Source organism: Nyctereutes procyonoides, unplaced genomic scaffold, assembly GCF_905146905.1.
Source record: "Nyctereutes procyonoides isolate TBG_1078 unplaced genomic scaffold, NYPRO_anot_genome, whole genome shotgun sequence".
Lineage (NCBI taxonomy): Eukaryota > Metazoa > Chordata > Mammalia > Carnivora > Canidae > Nyctereutes > Nyctereutes procyonoides.
In genome coordinates, this window is record NW_026575051.1 from 19612612 (window position 1) to 19637115 (window position 24504).

Sequence of the window (24504 nt, forward strand, 5' to 3'; positions counted from 1 at the left end):
TATTCTTCACTGCTGATTGTCCACGGAACTCACATGCGAAAATGCTGATTCAGTCCCATTCCTCATTACAGATGAGGAAACAGGTTTTCCTCAGGACTTGCCTATATTCTCGCAGGTAGTTATCATCCATGCCCACAGGGTAGGACCAGACTAGCAACTCTCAGACCACTATAGCATTCTCTAACTTACCAGGAATCCAGAACACCAACGAGAGTCTCTATGCTTCCCCTCACTCAGTAAGTCATTCAGCATTTCTCTGTACTTCCTTCAGAATACCCATCCTCAACCCTGTTGGCTGCAGCTCGAAGATGCCTCACTTCCTTTTACTCTTGCCTCAGTATTGACCTTTCTCTACCTGTATCTGAGTCCTAAGAGAACAGCAGTTAACTTGTGTTGGAACTAACCTGGCGTCAGACCACACTTGAGCCAGACTAGCATTCTGACTCTGATAGGAGCTCTAAATGGTATTTTATGAGACAAAGTGGTAGCTGCAAAATTTATAAAGCCTCAAATAGCTCTACAGTTTCTCCTGGAGGAAACCACACTCCTTAGTTTGACATCAAGACCATTCATGTTCCCCAACCTTTGTTTCTAGTCACTCCCTTTCCTGCTACTTCTTTTCAAAACTTACATTCCAATCAAATATCATGACTTATGTATAAACCGTGTCTTCCCACTTCTGGGACTCCATAATAATTGTCTCTTCCCTAGTATCCACCTTTGCTCCTTGTCTCCCCTTCTCCTTATAATCCAAATAAATGTAGGCCTGGATAAAATGCCATACCCTCCAGGGAATTTCCAGGTAATGATTTTTCCATCTGATGATTTCTTGGCCTTCAGTGATTTTCCATAGCAAAATGTAATGCCTTTATTATCACATTTATGACACTTAGCTCACAGTCCAGTTATTGGGTTCTTATAACTCTCCTATCAAACAGTACATTCCAGGTTGAGGTTGTATCTTATTCACCTGCAGAGTTAACATTATCCTTCCAAAGTTGGACACAGAATTTCATCCAAGACCTTCACAGTTTCACAGTCTTCTGCTATGTATCAAAGTAAGTATCTAAAAATCCCATCCAGGGACTAATATACTGACTGGCACCTTGAGAGTGAGCTGTCAACAATATTTGAGGAGGATTAAAGGACCGTAATTTCATTTTCCTGGTGCAAGAGTAACTTGCCCTCTCCGTTGGTCATGTTCTTCCATTCATTCAACATCTGAGTAAAATCATCAAGTAGTGTCCTTCAAACTCATATTAATCAGGGTCAGGCAGAAACAAAACTGGTTTGCTTCTGCTTGTCTGTGCATACTTTTCCCCTCTGGGAAGAGAAAGAAGTTGAATGGCAGTGCTTTTGGGGGATTCCTGGGCTCACAGTACAGGAGCTGTGAGCCCAGGAATCATGGTTCTTACTTTGAGATTCATGGGGGTGGGGGGAGTGGGGGCTTTAGTCAACTGACTCTGTCAACTTCACTCCATATAAATAGGTATTCATTGCGCAGGGACACTGAAAGGTTTAGTTAATTAGTATTTGTATAGTGTTTGGGAGGACCCATTATGAGAAACAAACGTTATAACACACCATTTCTTTCCTTAGATGGCTCTTCTCTCTATTATTAGAGGAGGGCTGTCTCACATAGAACTGAATGATGAGCCACCCCCGTTGGGAGCTGATACATCATAAAAACAATCACTTTCATTTTGAATCAGGAACACTGCACATCACCAAAAAACAACTGATTTTGCGGTCCTGCATGCTATTGAAGGTGTATACGCTTTTATGTGTTTGTATGCTTTTGTTTGCTTGTTTACTTGTTTGTTAAAAGCAAACACTCTACTGAATTCTAAGGGAGATTTACCAAGTCTATGCTTCCTTCTCATTTAGCCAATTCTTTCTCTCTTTTTTTTTTTTAATAAGGGGATCTTGCTGGGTTTTTAAATTTTAAAGTCAATTAATTAGCATAGTATATTATTAGTTTTAAAGGTAGACTTCAATGATTCATCAGTCTTATGTAAAGTCCAGTGCTCATTCAGTTAGATGCCCTCCTTAATGCCCATCCCCCAGTTGCCCCATCCCCCACCCACCTCCCCTCCAGGACCCTCAGTTTGTTCCCTATAGTTAAGAGTCCCTTATGGTTTGTCTCCCTCTCTGATTCATCTTATTTTATTTTTCTCTCCCTTCCCCTGTGCTTATCTGCTTTTTTTCTTAAATTCCACATAGGAGTGAAATCATATGGTATTTGTCTTTCTCTGACTGACTTATTTCACTCAGCATAATACCCTCTAGAGCCAGTTCTCTTATACAGAAGAGGTGCTTTATTTTCACACCTGTTAAAATGCCATGCAATAGCAATGTGTTAAGTTATCAAAAAGGATCAGTGAGGAGAACCAGAGGAAGAGGCCTTAATTGAGAGCCATTAAGAGAAAAAGTGAGGTGTTGTAGGCAAGCATTGGCTGATTCCCCTCAATTTCCATTCTCCAGCTTCCCTTCATCAATAACTCCAAGATTTTTCTTCCAGGCATCACTGGTCTCATATTCTTACCCAGGTGTTGGTTGGATGAGGTCCATTCTAAGTTCCACAGTGGACACTCATCAGCCAAAAACAACCACTAAAGCCTATCTCCCCATGCATGGGGCAGTGTGGTCAAGTAACTCAACTTGGACCAATGACTCTTGAGGAGATATTTGTTGGAGGATTCTGGAAAAGCACTTTCCTCTTTCTGAGACTGTTCCCATAAATGAAAGACCCTTTCATTCCCATGCAATATGAAGACGAGTGCAAGTAACCTTGGGAGCTGCTGACAGCCATCTTGTGGGCACAAAGGAGGCAGGCCTAGGTTAAATCTGGCCCTCTGGTAGGCAGAGCCATCCCACTAGTGAGCATTGAACTGCTGGATCAGGCCATATCTATGATTCCTGAGTTTTCCCATTCTGTGAGCCATCCTGTGATTCTCTATCATTTAAGTCTATTTGAGTTGTGTTTCTTCCCTTGAGATTAAAGTCTTTATAACAATTTTTTTAAAAAAGTAAAATATAAAAAGACAAATAAGAGAGCATGAGTTATGGAACCGGCCCAAAAACAGACACATAGATCAATAGAACAGAACAGAGAACCCAGAAATGGGCACTCAATTCTATGGTCAAATAATCTTAGACAAAGCAGGAAAGAATATCCAATGGAAAAAAAGACAATCTCTTCAACAAATGGTGCTGGGAAAATTGGACAGCCACATGCAGAAGAATGCAACTGGACCATTTCCTCACACCATACACAAAAATAAACTCAAAATGAATGAAAGACCTATATTTGAGACAGGAATCCATCAAAGTCCTAGAGGAGAACAAGGGCAACAACCTCTGTGACCTCAGTCACAGCAACTTCTTGCTAGATCACATCTCCAGAGGCAAGGGAAACAAAGACAAAAATGAACTATTGGGACTTTATCAGGATAAAAAGCTTTTGCATAGCAAAGGAAACAATCAACAAAATTAAAAGGCAACCTACATAATGGGAGAAGATATTCACAAGTGATATATCATATAAAGGTCTAGCATCTAAAATCTATAAAGAACTTACAAACTCAATACCCAAAAAAACAAAAAATCCAAGAAAAGGGCAGAAGACATGAACAGACATTTCTTCAAAGACGACATACAAATGGCCAACAGACACATGAAAAAAATGCTCAACATCATTTGCCATCAGGGAAATACCACAATGAGATACCAAAAGCACAATGAGATACGACCTCATTACCAAGTCAGGAAACAACAGATATATTGGCAAGGATGAGGAGAAAGGGTAACACTCTTACACTGTTGGTAGGAATGCAAACTAGTACAGCCACTCTGGAAAACAGTATGGAGGTTCCTCAAAAAGCTAAAAATAAAACTACCCTATGACCAAGCAATTGCACTAACTGGGTGATGATTCCATGTGGTCAGAGAGAAGAATTAAAGACACCATGTGGAAGGTAGTGGGAAAGCCACAAAGCTAAAGGTGAAAGATGATATGGTTAGCCACTATCTAGGGCTGGGCTAAATTATATGCGGTAATAAATATCTCAAATCCTCCTGGACAATAAACATTTATTTCTTGCTCACACAAAGACAGCTATAAATGTTAGCAATTCTCCAGGGTAAAACAACTGTCCTCTATATGTTATTGACCTCATGCTCTGAGCCATGTGGTCATCATGGCAAAGAAAAAGAAAGGGCTAGTTAGAGAGCCAAGCCCTAGAAATTAAAGGCTTCTACTCACATTCTAAGCAACTCATATGCCCCATCAGACCTTAAAAGGGTGGGAAAGTGCAAAGCTTCCTTGTGCTCAAAATAGTTGAGAACGGGATATTAGATAGAGATGGCTATCACAGAGGAGACTAAATGCAGAACTGTGATACATTCTCTTAGTTAAAACAGAGAGATGATTCTGGAAAATCACTTAAATACCCATTAATCGTAGGAGGTTCTTGGCACTTAATTGGAAGTAAGGAAATACTTTACATGGATTCCTCCTGAGTTATATCTGCATCTCCCATCAAAAGAACCTGAAGAAACTAGTACAGTGGTTATCATATCCTAGAAAGGCCAGAAGTTCCTTTGGCAAATCAACAGAATCAATACATGCCTTTCCTGTTTTTCATTTTTTATGGTTTTTAATGTATAAGCTTCTGTGAGCAATATATTCCTTCATTAAATGGCTGCTTTTAGAGAATTCCTTTCTTCCTCCTTTAGAAAGGACACATGTCCCTCATTTTAGTAAAGCTGAGGTGATCTGTTGGTGTATATTTCATGGAAAATCTTCCCTCATCCACATACCTTGATTTGCATTTATGATGGTTCCATAGAAAAGAGCAGGCAGAGAGAGAACTTAAACCATTGTTGGGGTCAAATACACCTTCATCAATATCCTGGCAGGAGTCTGTCATCAGTACACTTCAGTCAACAATGAAGGGCCACAAAAGGTCCTGCCCAACAGCCCTACCCAGGAACAAAGCAACATATGAAGATGACAGGACAATACAAAGTAGGACCTATGTACCCTTCATTGATCTGCCCAGTGACATTAGTTCAATCCCCTCAAAGCTGAAATGAACCAGTAGGAAAAGAAGCAGAATATCCAAATTTATGTCAGAGAGCTTATGCCTGAGACAACCATTTCATAGACTCAAAAACAAGTTAACATCAATTGATTCATACAAGTGGCAATCCCATCAAGAGGACCTCCATCTCCATAACAGTTTTTATCAAAATGCAGTTCAGTACTCTTTTAATTCTACCTAACACCCCTGTTTCTCTCCTTCTGGTCCCCCTTCTCTCTACCTCTAAAGCAAGCCCCTGAAAGACAAGAGTTCTTTCTCTCAGAGCTGGATGTCCAATCGATGAAGTCAGCTTCCATGACACTTTCGATGTTTGAACAACCGCATTCTCCCTCATGCAAAATGAGATGTCCTGCCTATAGCTTTTACCCAAATTTCTTCACCCTCAGGGCTCCAACTGGTACTATCACTAGCTAGACAAGGCTCTCTACACTCCTTTCATAACAACATGCATTTTTGAGGCAGTACTGTGACTCTTTGGAGAAAGCACAAACCTCAGAGTTGTGGCACTAACAGCAAGGATCTTGAAAAAGAAGATGAATGGATAAGCAAACAAGATTTCAAAGAGGACGTCACTGAGTTGAAAACCCCATTCTTCCAAATTCACGGAGTTGCCTGTTATATTACAAGACAGGTGATTGTTTGCTATTTCAAATAGAAATGCTATATATATTAGACTCAAAACTGATAACATTTCACAGCAAAATTAAAAATGTTTGACACGCCTAGTAAAACACCACATGTCCAAACTTATGAAACTCATATTGTTTCCACCAACACAAACACCTCCACATCAGTACCACCACCACTAACACACACACACACACACATCTAATCTATATCTAATTTCTGAAATCCGTTCAACTACTACCTGAGACCCTTCATGGCCTGGAAAGGGAGCCTACTCATGGTTGAGTGCTCTCTTACTTCTTCATCAGGTTCAAGAAGATGGGGATTCACAACAAAGTCTCCAGGAAATGAATTAATAAACCTCTGAGAAAGCAAGCTTCTCTATCAGATGAAGAATTCAATATACTGATAATGTAACATATTCATATATCACAGTTCTCACATTCCATTGTTAAGAGCTTCCATATAATCCACCCAAGTCACAGATGGGGAAACTGAGACCAAGATTAGAAAACTAAATCGTCCAAAGCCACCAATGAGTCAGTGAACAAACTAACTCAAACATTTCTGGTTCTTCATTCACCAAGCCCCAGTGCCCCTGTAGAATCCAAAGAGCCGTATTATGGGGCCATCCTACTACCCAAAGCAATTTCTTAGCACTTACACCTCTTGGTAGGCTAGCTAAAGTCCCATATTTGGAAAGGCACAGAAGAAATATGATCATTACACTCCCATAATCAGACCCAAAATGAGCCCATGTATTTTTGCATGATATGAGGTTCCCTGAGAAAATTCCACACAGTATTTATTTAGACCAGAATGGTTTCCATTTACGAAGCTGTACTTCAGAAGAAAATAATCATGTCATGTCCCAGTGGGACTGCCCTCTGCTTGTCATTAATAGAGTCATTTTCACAGGGCTAATAAAGCTCACTGTTTTCCAATGAGAACAGAAACTATTATTTTAAGATAAAAGCTAAGAACAAATTTACCTAAGATGATTCAAACTCTTGTATGGTACTGTAATAATTACTTGGTAATATTATAATATCTAAGAATGATAAGGACTTTTGGGGACCAAAATGGGATAGAGTCTTTGAAATCATAACCTCATTTGTTGTTAAAATACCTTGGTGGAAAAGGAACAGGCGGATGGCATGAACTCATTTAATACAAAGAGTCTTTGAGAAACAGAGAGGCACAATTAATTTGTTCAGATGAATTTAAGCCTACATTCAGGCTACAAATTGCCTGAATTTCCTTTTCTTAAAGAAAAAGCAAGAGAAAGAAGCCTTCAAAGTCTTGAGCTCAAAAATGTGGCAAGGCTTCTATTACATAACCAGTTCTGGTTATGACAAAATCGCAATAAACAATGCCATAAATTATAACACCTTAGCCATTCATAACAGTTTGCAGAACACTCACTCACTTTCTTTCTTAATTATGTAGTCCCACTCTGTTTTTAACCAGAGGTAGTAATATCCAGCACATTCTGACGGTTTCCTGTGAATGAGACACTGCTTTAAGTGTTCTATGTGTATGAAATATGAATTAATGGAAGGAAATTAAGAAAATTTGCCCAATTTTATATGATAAGTAAGTAGAAGGATCAGCCTCAAATCCAGTTTTTATTCCGAGTTCAAGCTCATAAGTACTCTGGCATCATGCATCTTGAATTCTTAGTTTCCTCCTATCACTACCCTTTTGTATCAATTGTCTTCCTCTATCCAAAACCTGGAAGTCAGGGAGGACTAACCTTAATCAACTGACAGGTTAAGTGACTTGCCACACACTCAAAATCAGACAGGACATTTCTAGAACTATGAGTCAGGCTGAAGGAGTCCTATTCATCACGTATCCCATCTGTCTCTGCTACCTGCCACATCATCCTTTTAAGGAGGGAAAGTCCTTTCAGATGTGAAGCCACTTGCCTTCCCAACTCACCCTGCCCTCACAGTAGGGGAAATGGTACACATGAGGGGCCTCACTTCACAGAAAAACTAGAAGCACAAGGGATTCTGTAAATTTCCTCCAAGACAGGAAGGGAATGGTTGGGTTCCTACATCTCGGGTTTCTGGCCTAACAACCAGCTCAACCCATCTTTCAATAGCACCTACCTCCCCAGGCACACAAGACTGATGATACACAAGGAATAAAAATGCTTTGAAAAGAAAGAGAGGAATAGGGGGAAAAAAAGAGAAGGAGAAGGAAATGAGAGGAGGGAAGGGGGAGAAGATAGGAGGCAGAGGACGAGAGAGGAGAAAAAAGTAAGAGAAGAAAAGAAGGAATAGGGAAGGAAAATAATAAGGAGAGAAGAGAAGAAACAACAGCAGAAAAGTATTTTTTGTGTTTCAGTAATAGGAGGGAAAAAAACAGGGAATGGAAAGTCATTTCAGATTGGCCTCTTATCTAAAATCTGGCACATCACCGTATTACACCAATTTCTAGAAGAATCCCCTTCAACAGAAAGTAAAGATTAGATTAAGCAATGTGATTTTGCTTTTTAAATAATAATCCAGTGCAGATATATACCTTCATCCACCCATCCATCAAGGAGGAATCCAATATGCATCCCATTCACAGAGAATTTAGTATCTAGTTGAGGGAAAAGATATTTCAATAAATACACATAATTTAAATAATTTTAAAAGATAAATTCCTAAAATGAGTATGATATGGCATTGTGGGATTTCCCAAGAGAAAAATCCTTCAATTTTTAGAAAAATAAAATTTTCCTGAGAGACTTATACACTGAAGATTCTCCAAGTAAGTCTGAAAATATAAATATTTCCCAAAAGATGCTGGTGATTTGACCATATGACATCAGGGTTATGTAGGAGCTACTCTGTGGTCACTAGATGAATGGATGTGGTAAGAAGCTTGGGGGTTTGCATTTTGTCAAGTTGAGGAACATCCTTGAAAACCACAGCTTTAATCCATTACCCTCAACTGAAGAAACCATCCCTAGTGCTAGTGATGGTGAGTTCTGGGCACAAGGAAGGTGCTGTCCAGTCACAATACTCATCTGCACCCTTCTTTTCTCTTCCTGCTTGTGATCAATACCACCTACCTGCATTTATTTGCCACTCCCTAACCATAGAAAATCTGAGTTTTTTCCCCACCAATACCATCCTACCACCTCAAATATTATTAAGGATCTCCTGATCACATTATTTTTGATACATCTCATCATACCTTCCTTCAACCTTTTCCCTCTCCTGGGTTTCCTGATGCTGTGGCAAGAGCTTTCAAACATACATTTGGCAAGAGAATCCTTCTTTCAAATGAGATCATAAAGCCCAATAGATTACCACAGTCTTATGGTAAGATTTGAAATCAGGCACTGTTAAGTCCTCAAATTTTGTTTTTTTTAAAGGCAGTTTTGGCTATTCATTGTGTTCCCATAAAATTTTTAAATCAACCTCGAAATTTCTATGGAAGGAAGGAAGAAAGGGGAGAAAGAAATAAGAAAAAGAAAGAAAGAAAGAAAGAAAGAAAGAAAGAAAGAAAGAAAGAAAGAAAGAAATTAACAAACCTGTTGGGATATTTTATTGGAATTGCATTGACTCTAAATATTACCTTGGAGCATACAACTTAACTGGAAGAACTAACATCTTAACATTACTGAGAATTCCAATAATGGATCTCATTATGTTTCCACTAGTTTAGATTCATTAATCTTCTTATATTTGTGGGTTTGTAATTTTCATCAAAGTTGAAAAAATGTTGGCCATTATTTCATTAAATTCTACCTACTAGCTCCCTACCTAAGCAGCCCTGAACTCCTACCAGTGAGACTGGGCTTCTCTCTTCTTGGGTTCTATTTCCCAGTGCTGTGTTTGGGAATGTGCTCCCAGACAGAAAGCCACTCTCCTAGTGTGTTCCCATTCTCTCAAGGATCACAGCCTTGTGCTGTTATCTAATACATTTCAACTAGATATGTAGTTGGGTATGGCAGGAGGGTAGTCTGAAACTCGTTATTCTCTCATGGCCAAAACCAGAAGCCCACCCATTCATATATAAGAGTAAGGCACTAAAAATCTAAGTGGATGATCTGTGTAAGCAGAACTTCATGAGGCTTCCAAATGTCAAAATCTGTGGATCTTTACTTTGATTTTATCTTTCCAAAGAAGAACCTTTGTCTCCTTTCTAAAAGGAGGAGAACTTAGATTGCCAGGATTACAAGCTGGGCAGAGGAAAGAATTTAGTGGGATCAGGAGAAGTTGACCTCTCTCTAAAGAGCAAGCAGACTTTCCATTCATCTGCCAGATTTCAGTACCACCCCACATCTCCATCTCTCTGTGCTTGATATCAAGTGCCTAATTAATATCTTATAAAATCAATTTGTCCACAAATTATGCCTCTGCATCCTGGAGGGAGAGTAGGAAGAGATATCTGGTTGGGTCAGTCAGGAGCAGTACTCTAGGGATCTAATCATTCTTTACAGTTTTTTTGTTTTGTAGTAAAGTTGAATTTTGGCTTCAACCAGCAAGTATGTGGTTTCCAGAGAATGTTGATTAAAGATTTTTTTCATTCAGAACCTCAAATAACCACCCACATGCATACCTTTTAGCATCTTGCCTCAGACCTATTTCCTTTTACTTAGATTTTTCTAAACCTAAAGCTTCTTTAGGGTTCTTTGGGGCAAACTGTCTTGCTTTTCATCTAAATTTTCATCAAAATTAAGCTCCCTTTGCAGGAGCTTAATTTTGACTTGCCTCCACTCTACCCCATTAAATCATTTGCGCCTCTCTTACTTTTCATCTTCACATAATGTTTGTGTTTGAAATGTCTCCTCATTTTATCAAAGAAGAGATTTATGTCTCTGTTTCCTATTCTCCTTTGATTATACCTATGTGAAACAGGTCCCTGACTCTGGTTAAGAATACATTCTTAGCTATGTTCATCTTCACAGCCACATTTTCAACAATTTTTATCTGCTTTTTGGGAAGCCATTAGTTCATTATCATTTCTTGAATCCCATATCATCTCCCTTTCTGGATTGCTTTTACAATTTTTCAGAGACTGCACAAGGGTGATAAACTTTCTGAATTCTGTATACCGTGTATGTCTTTATTTTGTTCTTACTCCAAATAGTATATGACTGCATATAGGATTCTAGGTTTAAAATCCTTTCCCAGATAACTTTAACAGCATTGTTTTCAGACTTCTTTTTCCACTAATATGGCAGATCAGATGTTCAGAGAAAATTTTTCCAGTTATCACAACTGAAATTGCTGGGTAAAACATCTGGATGAATCAAGTGAACGTAAAGGAATTTCTTGGAGGCAGAAATGGAGAGGATGCTGAGCTCTCACCCTCCCTCTTTCCCTGGAGTTTCAGAGTTGCATGGGTTTAACCACATTTAACAGTGGTCCTAACATCCACAGTAGACCAAACCTATCTCTTGCTCCCAAATAAATAACTCCTCTTTGTTCTATGAGCTACTTTTAAGACATCACCTTGAGAGCCATAGATCCAACCACATCGTGTACAAAGGGAAAGAAGGAGGTGGGGAGGGAGAGAGAGAGAGAGAGGGAAGAAATGCCAACCCACATTCCCACGGCAATCCCTTCATTAATTACCCTAAGGGTATGCCCTGACTCAAGCTTGGAATTTCTTCCAGAGCCCTATAGAAGAGTATAGCTATATTATATCAGTTCTCTCTACATTTCCTTTGCTTTGTGTTTATTCTGCTCTGGTTTCTCTACCCATCCAACCAATATGTCCTTCAGAAACCTCTCAAGCCCATTGGTTGCCTCATAGCATCTTACAGTGTTTTCCAGCATTCTTTCAGATTCTTTGTCCTCATATATTTTTTCTTGTTTTGATGTATCACCGTGATACATGGTAGGCACAATCAATGTCTTGTGAAGAAAATGAAAAATGTACCTGAGCTAAAATGAAAAGAAGACCATGATGTATTCATTCATTTATAAATCCATTCATCCATTCCATAATTTTTAATGAGGTCTGCTGTTTATTAAGCATAGTTCTAAGCATTTGGAAACGTTAGTGGCAAAAGAAATTTCCTCTATTCAAGGAGCTTATATCCCAGAGTGCCATGAGGTCTTAAAAAAAGTACAAGTTGAAGAACAATATAAATAAGGCAATAACATCTTTGTGTGCAAATGTATGCATGTAGACCTGTGTGTGTGTGTGTGTGTCCTTTCAGATATAATCACCAGAGGATAGTATTAGATAAGCAACATGTGATTTGGCTTGTTTTAACTCATCATTTGCATTTCTATATTGTTCATTAGTACAATTGATTTAGTCTCTGTTCTAGGTAGTTGGGATATACCAGTGAACAAAGCAGGCAAACATTTCGCCTTCTTGAAGATCATATTCTAGCAGGAAAAGCTAGATGCTAAATAAATATAACAAATTTATATAAATATTGGCAGGTGATAAGGACTATAGGAAAACAGGAAAGAGTAAGGGAAATTGCAAGCATGATATATGTAGTGAGCAACACTGGGTTGCAGTTATAAATAGGGTTGTAATGGTAGACCTCAACGAGGAAGTAACTTCAGCAAAAAGTTAAAAGTGAACAGTGGTACTTTAAAAAAAGGACTAGGAAGAGTATTCAAGCAGAAGGAGCAGTAAATACAAAGGTTTCAGTGTAGAAGCAAGCTTGGCATGGTCCAGGAACTGCGAGGAGGCAACAATCTTGGAACAGAGCAGACAAAGGGACAGAAGTAAGTGGTGAAGGCAGAAAGGAATTGGAGGAGGGGATTAGTGCAGAGAATGGCCCATTAGGTCAGTGTGTTGTCTTTTAATTGCAAGACCATTTGGGAGCCACTGAAATGTTTTTGGGAAGAGTGAAATCATCAGACATATTTTGAAATATCACCAGGGCCCCACTAATCCAGACTGAAGGGAGGTAAGGATGGAAGTAGAAAACCAGTTGGGTAAGTCTTGTAATACTCAGTAAAATGTGAGAGTGATGATGATAGCTAACATGCTACAAAGTGGTCAGATTAGTGGTAAAGCCAACATAATTTCCTGATAGATTTGATATAGAATTTGGAGGACCAAGGATACTTCCATGGCCTGAGCAACTGAAAAGACAGAGCTGCCACAAACTTGGTCCAGGACTACAGTGGGAAACAGAGGACAAGCAGTGGTGATCGGGAATTCAATTTATAATCTCCTAGACTTGAGATGCCACTTCCACATCCAAGTGAAGATAACAGTAGGCCCTAAGGTTTGGGAATCTAAAGTTCAGGAGAGAGCTCTGGGATAGAGATTACAATATGGGAGTCATGAGCATGGAGATATATATAGAGAGAGTTCATAGATTTGAAAAGATCATTTGGGAAAGTTGGCATGTCATTTTCTACTTACCATCATTCATTTTCCATATCCTTGAACATCTTGACTAACACAAGTTATCAAATGCAGATTATTGTGTGTGTTCCTCCTCTCCATTCCCTCCACCACTTCCCTAGTTCAATTATAACTTTCTTGGTTGAGATGCTCCTGCTTCCCATGGATCCCCAAGGCATCCCACAACCAGATCAGTGTGACTAAAGCACACCTGTGATCATGCAGTGCCTCCTCAAAGATTACCTGTCACCTGATGAACTCAAGGTGCCACACACTCAACCAGCCATCCTAATTCCAGCCTACTTCCCAAACCTATAACTCACTAGTCCCATTCACACACATCATGTTCTTTGCACTATTCCCACAGGCTCTTGCCTCAGAGACTTGTGCATATTGGTTTCTCCACCAGAAATGCCTTTCCTCTGCAACCCTGAACCTAAACCCTGCCGATTCTTGAAAGCAAAATACAAATACTGTCTACTTCAGCAGACCTAGATGGCTGCCCCATCTGGAAGTAATGTTTCCCACCTTTGATCCCCCACTTGATGGTAGGGGGAGAGCACGGCATGAGCAACATTTTGCAAAGCAAGCACAGCAGGACAGAGAGGAGCTTCAATTCTGAAAATAAAGTGTTCCATGAATGAACAAATTTGGATAATACAAAAGTTCTCTCAACATTCGCATTATGTTGGCACATGTGGAAAGCTCTCAAAGTCTACAAAAAAAAAAACCTATTACTTTGTTTAACCCAGCTTTCACAAATGTATTTGACCTTGGAACACTTTTATCACAAAATACTTATTAACATTCCATGAAACGTGTGTTCCAAGGTTCTCACTTAGTATTTAGAGCTGGAGACCTGAATTCTAGTCCTAGTTAAGCACCTGTCAGCACTGGTTTTCATCAGATCCAGGTCCAGATAAAGCAACTGTGTTTGCCAATACAAGTGACGTGTTATCCCCATACCTGTGCAGGGAAACCAGACATCCCAACATCTATAGGGTAACCATGCATCCCAGGACTGGAGTCTCCCAGACACTGACACAAGCCAAGTAGATTTTGACAGACATGCCCTTCTGGTTCCTAAAGATTCCCTCATAATGATTTAGGGCCACACGGGCTATGAGGCCAAATTACTAGGTGTGTGACCTCTATCAGGTCACCTCTCTTTAAGGACCTCAGTGAACTCATCTCTTGAATAAAGGGGCTTGTCTAGATGATACACCACATTCCCTCCTACTGTAGTGAATTGACTCTATATGTCCTTTAAGACTTACCTAATCCCTAGATGGCCTCTCCTCCCTATTATCCCCTAAAGGGGTCTCTTTTCATTACGATTCTCCTTCAGAAAATGGCAGATAACCTTGAACATGTCTATAACTCAATAAATATATGCTGCACAAATATTTAAAGACAACTAAGGCATTGAAAAATTCAAAATTACTTTTTGAGATGGTGAAAAATTAAATGAAATCTAAGAACCAAAATGATCTGGTCAAAGCAGCAAGCACCACAGAGAAATAACACGGCTTCATTTTCTAGCACTCCTACTAGCAAACTAGCACTGCCAGTAATGGCTACCACTGGACAATTTACTCAGTTGGAAGAGCAGTTTCAGTGGCTCAGATGTTAGGATACCAGCCCCCAATCAATCCTATTAGGTGGGTACTATTATTACTTCCACTTTGCAGATGAGAAAACTGAAGCACAGAGGGGTTAAGTAACTTGTCTGAAGGCTGCCAGGTAGCAAATGATATGTTCAAGTCCCCACAGTCTAGCTCCAAGGCCCATACCTAAGCACTATGCAACCTGCCTCTCCCTCCCATTCACTGGCATTGCTCTCATGGGCATCCCAACAACTCACATTATTGCCCAGGAAGACTTAGAAACTGTTCAATGTCCCACAGCTCTCATTCCACTACACAACACTGATACACAACACAACTCAGCATACCCACTGCCTCATGATAAACATTTGAGATGTTACTGACAGCCAACTGCAAGAAAGGGACAGAGGAGCAAGGTGGAGTCTATGATCAGAGGACTATGGTCCCAGAGATGATAAAATTGGCAATGAACTGAAAGGAAAAGGTGTATTTGGGGGACACAGGAAGCCAGAAGTGGCAGGCTGGTGCAATCTTCCTTGAATGGAAGGTGAAGGGAGCCCCTGAGGGGAGGATAAGGAGGTTGTGAGGCATGGGGGAGGGAGGAGACAGGCAGGGAAAAGTTAAGGAAGAACAGAAAAGTTATGTTATTTGTCATCACATACATTTTTGACACTAGTCAAAAATTATTAAAAACCCTAAAACAAAAAAACCCATGCCCACGAACCCAGGAAGTATAGTTTGGGATTCGCAAAGTTTAATTGAATGAAGCAGCATTCACCAGAGAATCTCGTGTAGTGTGTGGCACCTAATAGGCACCCCATAAATGTTTGTTCCAAATAAAGGAGACAAAAAGAGGAAACCCGAGAAGTGGTTTCATAATGAAAAAAGCCCCTAAGGGAGTAGGTGCTCAATAAATATTATTTTTTAATCATTATTTTATCAATATTATTTTTTATCATTTATCATTGAGAAGTCCAGAGAGTTGTAAAAGATTATCTGATATACTTCCAAAGAGCCCTCAGCCTCTGATTTCAAGTCTTGAAAATGCCCTGGGGAGGCTGTGGAATCTCTCAGTGGGGACATTTAAGAACACATTCTTAGGGGAGCCACTTGGAGGGGTGGTTAAGATGATTTCAAAGCAGATAAATCAAGGTAAAGAGGGTAGACCAAATGTCCCAGCAGTGCTTTCCAGCTCTGATCTCCACTCGGAAGCTGAAGCTTCCACTCTGCTCTCCATGGAACAGATGAGCCGGATGAACCAGCAGACCTCACCATCCCACCAATTGAGAATGGCTGAGTGATCTGGAAACCTTCCAAGGGGGGGCTGCTTAAATTGAGGGCCATTTATTTCATGAAGAAATAAACCACAGAGAGCCCCTTTCCAACACGCACATGGAAAGCAGGACAAAACGCTGCGGAGATTATCTGTTCAGAATTTGCTTTAAAAGAGCCCAGGCAGCACTCATTTGTTGTTGAGAAAATATATGATTAACCATAGTTAACTATGAATTCAGATGTTGTGCATTAGACTCGCTTCTCAAAGTTTGAGAGCATTTAATATTATATATCGCTGCCATTTGGACTAAATTGTTTTTTTAATGTACACAATATTACAAATTTAATTTGAGCTGTTTGAATCAGTCTGTAAAAAAGATTTGATTATACCTGAGTGCTCTGGCCCCGGCTCTTCCGTATCTCAGTAATCTTGGCGGTAATTGGCTGATTAGGCGTCTCACACTCCATCTTTGCCTCAGTTTCCATGGCAATGTTACAGGAGCTATTATAGATGAGAACTTCATCTCTTTCCACTTTAGGGCTGAAACGAGAGGGGAGGTTAAATGGGGTGTCATCAATCTTAATGAAATGCAATTATTTTTACTCTTATTAATCATTGCAAGCCATTAGCTTGTGGCAACTACAGGCCACCATTTGTCAAATTTTGCAAATTTCTGTAATTTTGTTTCCATTCTTTTATTGTTTATTTGTTTTCCTTTTATCTGCACACGCTGCAATGAAAATGCACATGGTAAATATCTTTCACTGAGGCCTTTCTCTTTTCCAAATCTATTAGGAACATTAGCAAAAGCTTCTCCATATCCCAACTTAACAAGCAATGTGCACACAATACTTTCAGTTCCAAAAATGGAAGCAAATGTTGGGCAGAGGTGTTTCTTTCTTTTTTTTTTTCTTTTCCCCTTCCCTCTTTCTGTTCTTACTCACACTTAGGTGTTGGGGGAGTGAATTGCCTCAATCCCCCCAGGGCAGATGGAGAAATTGGAAAACCCACACAACTGGCTAACTGGTCCCTAATTCCAACTGTGAAAAAATGAGCTCATTTAGGCTTTCAATTCCCTCTCCCCAGCTGATGGCAATGAGGCTCTGTTGCTAGCAGTGGAACATTAACTTAGTAAATTAATTAAACTTACTTAACAGCCCAGACTAAGGAGATTCGATATATGTGCCAGTTATACTACCAGCCACTCACTTTAAAAGTCCTCTTGCTTTAAGGAGAGAAGCCAGACTGGATTTAAAATGAAAAACAGCAGTGTGGCATTACAGAAAGTCTAAAAATATGCTGTCTAGAGGAGGTGAAAGTGTGGATATTGCAGGCTACTGTCCCCAACAGGTGTGATACTTATTCAAAAACAATCCTGGTTTCAGGCATTGTTGCAACTAACTCAAAGATTATTAGTAACGATAAAGCATGATGTCTAATACTTTTTAACAATTTCATTTGTATGATCTCATTTGGGCCAGTAAAGTAGATACAGGCATAACAAATGTAACCTAAAGAGATCGGGAGATTTGTGTAAAGCCAAAAACAAAAGTGCGACAGCTCCAAGATTAGAACCCAGGTGTCCTGTTTCCTAAAGCAAGACTCTCAAGTTTTACAATGCTGTTTGAATATCAGCATAAAGAAGGCAGATCCCATGGGAAAAGTGGCAGGGCCATGGAAAGGACAAAAGGTCACCGCTTGACAAACTATAAATCATGTCAAACTAGAGCATCTTTTCCCAAATCAATGTCAAGATGGTTTCTCCCACAATTTGCTAGAAATACCAAGGGTAACCACATCTACTTAATCTCTTCTTCACAGTAAAATATTCCCACCTTTGTATTCGCCAGGTCAGGACTTTCATACCCACTGTGCTCTAGACCTACTCTAGATTGTTCACATTTTAACATCATGTGGTCCAGAAATGAACACAGACAGTTTGAGCTGACCACTGGGGCTGTGGTCTCCTCTTACCTCAGTCCTCCTTCCCATGACATCTAACATTGTGCTTGTTTTGCAGCCCAATGCTTAAATAAAGATGGTTGTAAACTCGGTCTCAGAGCCACAACACCTGAGGATTTCACCATGTTTTATTTGTTCAACTGATTTTCTGAGAAGCATTAGCATGCAGAGGTTAGGCTTGGAAGCGACCAGCTAGGTTTGAATTCTCAAGCAGATATTTACCTTGTGTAGGATGTGACTCTACGTTTTGGTTTCCATGTTTATAAAATGGAGTTATAATCTTTGAGTGCCTATTTTACATAGGTGTTGAGGGGTTGGGGTGAAGTGCAGTCTACAAAGTGATTTGCAAAGAATCTGGCACACAGTAAGTGTCCAATAAAGGCTGCTCTTGTTATAGTTTTTGGTGGTGGTGGTGGCGGCGATATTATTGTTGAAATATAAATGTGGGAATTACATGCTGTCTCACTCATAGGGACCCGTTACCCAAATGCATTTTGGACCTGGAGCCTTTCTTGTAACTACAAATCCATTTAGCTGAGCCATGATCTAGGGGGTAGACAGAGCTAGAGGATAAATACAGCATTTGCTCAGAAGTGTCACTAGTACTCAAAGTTTCAGAAAAGAAAAGTAATTTAAATTTTAAATTAAAATATAATATTCAGATAAAAATGGAAACATGATTGAAATAGAAATGCAAAGTTTACATATTTTTTCAAAACACCTGACTTCAAAGCCACTTGATGCTTGTGTCAGGCCACTTTGGGATTTGCAGCTAGAACGTTCCTTTTGCCATGTGGGTGGGGGCGGGAGTTGTTAGAATAGTTTGCAAAGCTCTCTCTATATATATATTTCCATCAGAAATCACTTATAAATATAACAAGAAGGAAATAAAGTTGGTTTACCACTCCATCACATTCCTTATGAATTGGTACCCAGATAACTACAGACGGTCCTTGAGTTACAATGGTTTGACTTAGGATTTTTTTTACTTTATGATAGTGCAAAAACAATAGGCATTTAGTAGAAACCATACTTCCAATTTTGAATTTGGATCTTTTCCCGGACAGGGATATACAGTACAATCCTCTCTCATGATGCTGGGCAGCTGCAGCTCCCAGTCAGCCACACAATCACAAAAAATAAACAGCCGATATACTTATAAGTCATCCTTTTTCTATATAATCATTCTGTTTTTCATGGTCAGTACAGAAGTCAATAAATTACTGAGACATTCAACACTTTACTATAAAACAGGCTTCCTGCTAGATGACTATGCCGAACTGCAGGCTAATATAAGTGTTCTGAGCATGTTTAAGGTAGGCTAGGCTAAGTTATGATGTCCGGTAGGTTAGGTATTAAATGCATTTTCAATTTATGGTATTCTTAACTTATAATGGGTTTATTAGGTCATAACTCCGTTGTAAGTTGAGGGAGATCTGTACTTCTGTTTCTGAAAGCTCACAAACCATTTGATTAGTAATGAATTCTAGAATTTTGTCACGGATAACAGAAGCTGAGTTGTCTAAATGTTCAGAATCCCCCTTTTTCCCTTTTTAGGCAAAGGAAAAAATAGTTGTCCATCTACTCTATTGTATGTCCCCCTCCCATGTTCACTACCAGCAAGTAATGATCCTCACTCCTACAAGCAAGTATTTTGTATATACTGTATATACATGTATATAAATGATCTAAGACATAGACTTGAATTAAAGGAAAGGCATGACCAGCTTCCCGTACAACCTTTTCTGGTCTTGAGCTTCTACCCTGTTAATGAGCCTTCTTCTGTTCTCTCTAGGCTCTTCATCAGCAAAGTCTAGAGAAAAATGGGTTAAGCCACTCAGCAATCCTCTCATTCGTCGGTGGCAATGCACCGTCTTCCCTAATCATGTTCTTTTTGCTCTCATAGAGTTAAAACCATTTTCTGTTAGCTTAGACTTTTTTTTACAAGCTTTAGGTCATATTTATTTTTGTATTTGTCCCTGGTTATCTCACTAGAGATTATTTTTCATTAAAAGTCCATCATCAAAATTAGCAGAGATACCATATCAAAAATAGACCAACATTCATGAAATTTCAAAGTTTCCTAAAAAGATACTTTTCCATGTTTTGTTCCACAATAATTCTGAGTTAAGTATAAATATAAATGTAAATATACGTGTATATATAGACATACATAGATATAGATAATACAGTTGTGCATGCAGACACATTTATGTTTATTTTGAGGGAATGTGGCAAATATTTTTGGTATGGATAGTGGCAAAGAGACTTCTAGAACCTGTTTCCTGAGTCCTAATGTATGGCTCTCTCAGTTGGTCTGATCAGATCCAAAAGTAGTAAGCAGGTTATCCTGCATGCACCCTCTAGGATAGGCATCAAAAACAATTGCTGTCTTTATGTCTCCCTCACTTAGTCTTAAATTGCTACTGGTGGTTCTGGAATTTCATTGAATCACACACCTCAGTCGAGGCTCTCATCCCTGACACTGTAGGAAGGCACAGCACCATGCCAAGTACACTGTCAGTCAGAGAAGTCTGGGTTCCAGACCTGACACTGCTAAGGCTGCACTGTGTGACTCTGGAAAGATACTTAGTGTGTCTTTAGGACAGAATCTAAACTCCTTACTATGGCCTCCAAGATCTTAAATACCACCCAGAGCTCATGTAGAGAACTTTCCTTCCTTCTTAGTCTACTCCTGCCCTTCTGGCCTCTGACAGTTTATAAATGTGATGGGGCCCTTGCATTGCTGCCCCCACTGCCTGATTGGCCACAATGACATCTTCTCAGCTCCACGAAAGATACTCCAGAGAAGCCTTCCTGAGCACATTGTATACAGGAGTCCTCTATTATTTTTTTTTATCACATTATAGCTCTTATCACAATATGTGTGTGAGCTTGTTTATTCTCTGGCTTCTTCCTCTACCCTTAAAGGCAGGAATTTTGCCATCTTATTCCTCACTGAGTTACCAGCTCCTGTCACAGTACCTACAACATAGTAGACACTTGATAAATTTTGCAAGATGGATGGATGAACTGAGCATATTTTTACCAGAGATACACATGTCTACCTTTGTCAAATGACATCAAATCCATAGAGGTAGTGGCTGGCAAAAGATAGGATACGGCATTTAATGGAAATGGGTTCCTTGCAAAGATAATGGCAAGTAATTCTTCAGGTTCACAAGCATAATCTTAAGAGGAACTAAGGTAAGCTGTTTGGCATATAATTTTCTTAATACCCCTTGTATAATTATAGTGTATTTACTGTCATTAAATTAGTACATGTTCACTGAAAAAAATACATTAAAATGCAATGAATAAATGTAATACTCCAATCACCTAGGGTAGGCACTCAACCCTTAAGAATACATCCTTCGAGTCCTGTTTCTAATTACCTGTTATATGTGTATACAAACATATGTACTATATACACCATTAAGATTAAATCTATACACTCTTTTATGATCTGTCCCTTTTACTTCCCAACATACTGTAAGCATTTCCTGCTTCAGTAAAATAGTCTACATCATGATTTTTAAAGGTTTCCTAATACATTAGTATTTGGATTCATCCTTTATTACTAAAGACTTCATTTCAAATTTTTTTTGTTATTATACTGAAAACTTCCAAAAAATGTAGTTTTCCATAAATATTACATATTTCTAACTGCTTTCTTGAAATCCTAGAAGTGAATTACTAGAACACAGGGAAGGGAGAATTAGAGGTTTATTTGTGCATATTGCTAAATGATATAAATAAGAAGGGTGTAACTTTTAACAGGGTCTGAGGCTATTACCTCAATGACTTCCTGAGTAGAAAACAACATAGAACTTCAAAGAAGAGTTGTGGGAATTTTGTGAAGTCTTCAAATTCAATAGAACCAGAACCTGACATGTGCTTTTTGGTATCCAGCATTTGTGAGTTCTGAAACCCACGCCTGCCTGAGTACAACCTCCAGTATTTCGTTTCCTGTATGGCCTAAACAGGGTACTTCACACATTCTAGAAAGCAATTGGCCAAAGAGGTTCCTCTCTTCCAATGGCTAAACACAAACCTCTCTCTGGTGATGAATTCATACTAAAACACAGGCTGCCTTGGGACATCAAAAAGTAAGACTGCCATGAAAAGTGCTGGTTAGCTCTTTCATTCTGGGTAATTAGCCATATTTAGTTTTAATTTTGAATGGAAAGATAGGCCTTCATTAAACACTCAGATGTGGCCACTCAATCTAGATAAGAAAAAAAAAAGAGTGCAGGGCAACATTTTGCTCTGAAATATCACACTGCATGGGAAAAGAACTGCTAGTAGAAATTAAAGCTGTCCTGAGTCAACAACATGATCACACTTTTTCCTTAAATTTGTTTAGAAAAGAGGCTTTTACCTGGAAAGTGGTACTATTTATTTGTCAAGTTCAAAAAACTTTTATAAGCTTATGGCTTCTAAATCCTAGATCTACTACTGTAGAGTATTTCTGCCTGCCCATCCCCCCTTCTTTTGAATAAACATTGTGCAATCTGCTGGATTTCTCTATGACTTTTTTTCATACTTGTGAATCTGTTTGGAAAGAAAAGAAAAAAGAAAGGGGAAAAGAGCCTTCTGTTTTTCATAATGTCTAATCTTTTTCCCCATTGGCATTCACCAGATGTTGCTTTGGATCGGAAGATAAATATTAAAATCTAAGCAAGAACAAAGCGAGCTGTTTACTGGGCAGATTTTTCAGATGTTCTCTCAAACACTTGAAAAGACAGGAGATGCTTTGATATGCAGGCTGGCTGGAATCCACCAAGGAATGGTCCCTCTAACAAGAGTGGTAGGCCCTGGGGGCCACATCTACCCAGCCTGCAGTTTCTGATGGTTCCATCTGTTAGTTGGCCATGCATTTGTGGGGAAGGCCAGGAAGGTAAAGGACAGAGTTACCTGATGAAGAGGCCTGAGAACCATGGAAACGTTGACTCTGTCCAATGATCTGGTGCAAAGAGGCACTGGGGACTTTCTTCACAAATGTAGAGATAAGGCCATGATTGGGGCAGTGTCTCTGTCCCCACAGTGACAGTCAAATCACACTGCACATAGGTGCTGCTAGAAGCCTCACAGCTCTCCTCCGAGTGCTTCAGGCCACACAGGAAAGCCAAGGACACTGCAGGAAACACTCACCATTAGGTTAGGTGGTGACCACAGAAAGAACTGAAGGCCTCACACCATTACATAAATGCATTTTCATGTGTTGCTCCTTGACCAATAGGGAAATAAAGTTACCAGTTTACTTTTCTTAAAAATGCATTATGTGTACAAAACACACACATAGAACATAAGTAACATTTTTGTAAATATGAATCATCATAATAAGAAAAACTCATATGAATCTATAAGCCAAAATAAGGTCTAAAACAATTGTGATTTTCTCAAATCTATGTCTCTGTCAAGCCCATCATCTTACATCTCATCTTCAGAAGCAACCACTTGCATTTCCTAAATCACTTTCTCACATGAGTTAGTATCCTTAAAGGAAAGACTGTTGAATTTCACTTGTTTTTGAATATTATACAATAGACTACATGACATATTTTTGGACTGCTCCTTTCCACTCAATAATACATTTTGAAGATTTACCAAGTTTCAAATTATCACATAAAACTTGATAATACATTTTCATTGCTGTTCAATACTGCATTGTGTGAAATTACTGCAGTATATTTATCTATTCTCTTACCAATAGACTTGGCTATTTCCCAGGTTTTGCTACTACAAACATATACTCAATTTCCTCTACAGTATATGCCTTAAAGAAAATTGCTTGTTCATAGGGTAGGCACAAATTCAACTTCACAAGATAGTGTCATATTGTTTTCAAAGTGCTTGTGCCATTTTACATCCCTACCAGCTATATTAATGGGTTTCCAATACTCTACATAACTTGTCAGCACTTGGGATTATCACACTCTTAATTTTGGTCAGTCCAGGACAAATAAAATGGCATCTCACCGCAACCTTAATTTGGATTTGCATTATTACTTCTTAGGTCAAACAATTTTTTATATGTTTAGTAAAAACTCATATTTCTTCTGTGAAATTCCTCTTTCTGTCATTGCTCTTTTTTTATATTGGAATATTTGTCTTTTTCTTATTGATTTGTGTTCTTTATATATTTTGGGTACTAACCCTAGAAGGTTATATGGTTATATCTCATATCTTCTCCAGGTTCTTAGCTAGCCTTTTCATTTTCTGGATGGGATCTCTTGATTAATGGAAGTCCTTGATTTTTACACAATTTTGACTACTAATATTGTATGAAGAAGAAAAGCAATAATTTGAAGCCCTATGACCCTTAGGCCATTTCTTTCTCATTCATGAGACACAATGTAAAAGGCATCAACAAGGTAGATTGGCAATAACCTTTAACAAGAAGATCAACAAGTCTCTACATGAGATGGTCTGGGAGCAGCTCTGTTTGAAAACCGTACTAAAGGAAAAAAGGGGGAAAAAAAAAGAAAATCTCTTCAGTCTTCTACCTCTGCAGCTAACCTGTCAAAACAAATATGCAACAAAAATTACCAAGGACTGTGGGCTTGAATCCAAGCTGCCCTACCTATGTCAG

General features: G+C 39.0%; 1 protein-coding gene across 1 annotated transcript in view; it reads right to left on the reverse strand.

The window, feature by feature from the left end:
- The window catches only part of PKHD1 (PKHD1 ciliary IPT domain containing fibrocystin/polyductin), a 459739-nt gene that overhangs the window by 357256 nt on the left and 77979 nt on the right, over positions 1-24504 (reverse strand). The window contains 2 exon segments of the mRNA XM_055330173.1: positions 16337-16487; positions 22827-23046. Of these exon segments, the coding sequence (XP_055186148.1) occupies positions 16337-16487; positions 22827-23046 (371 nt within the window).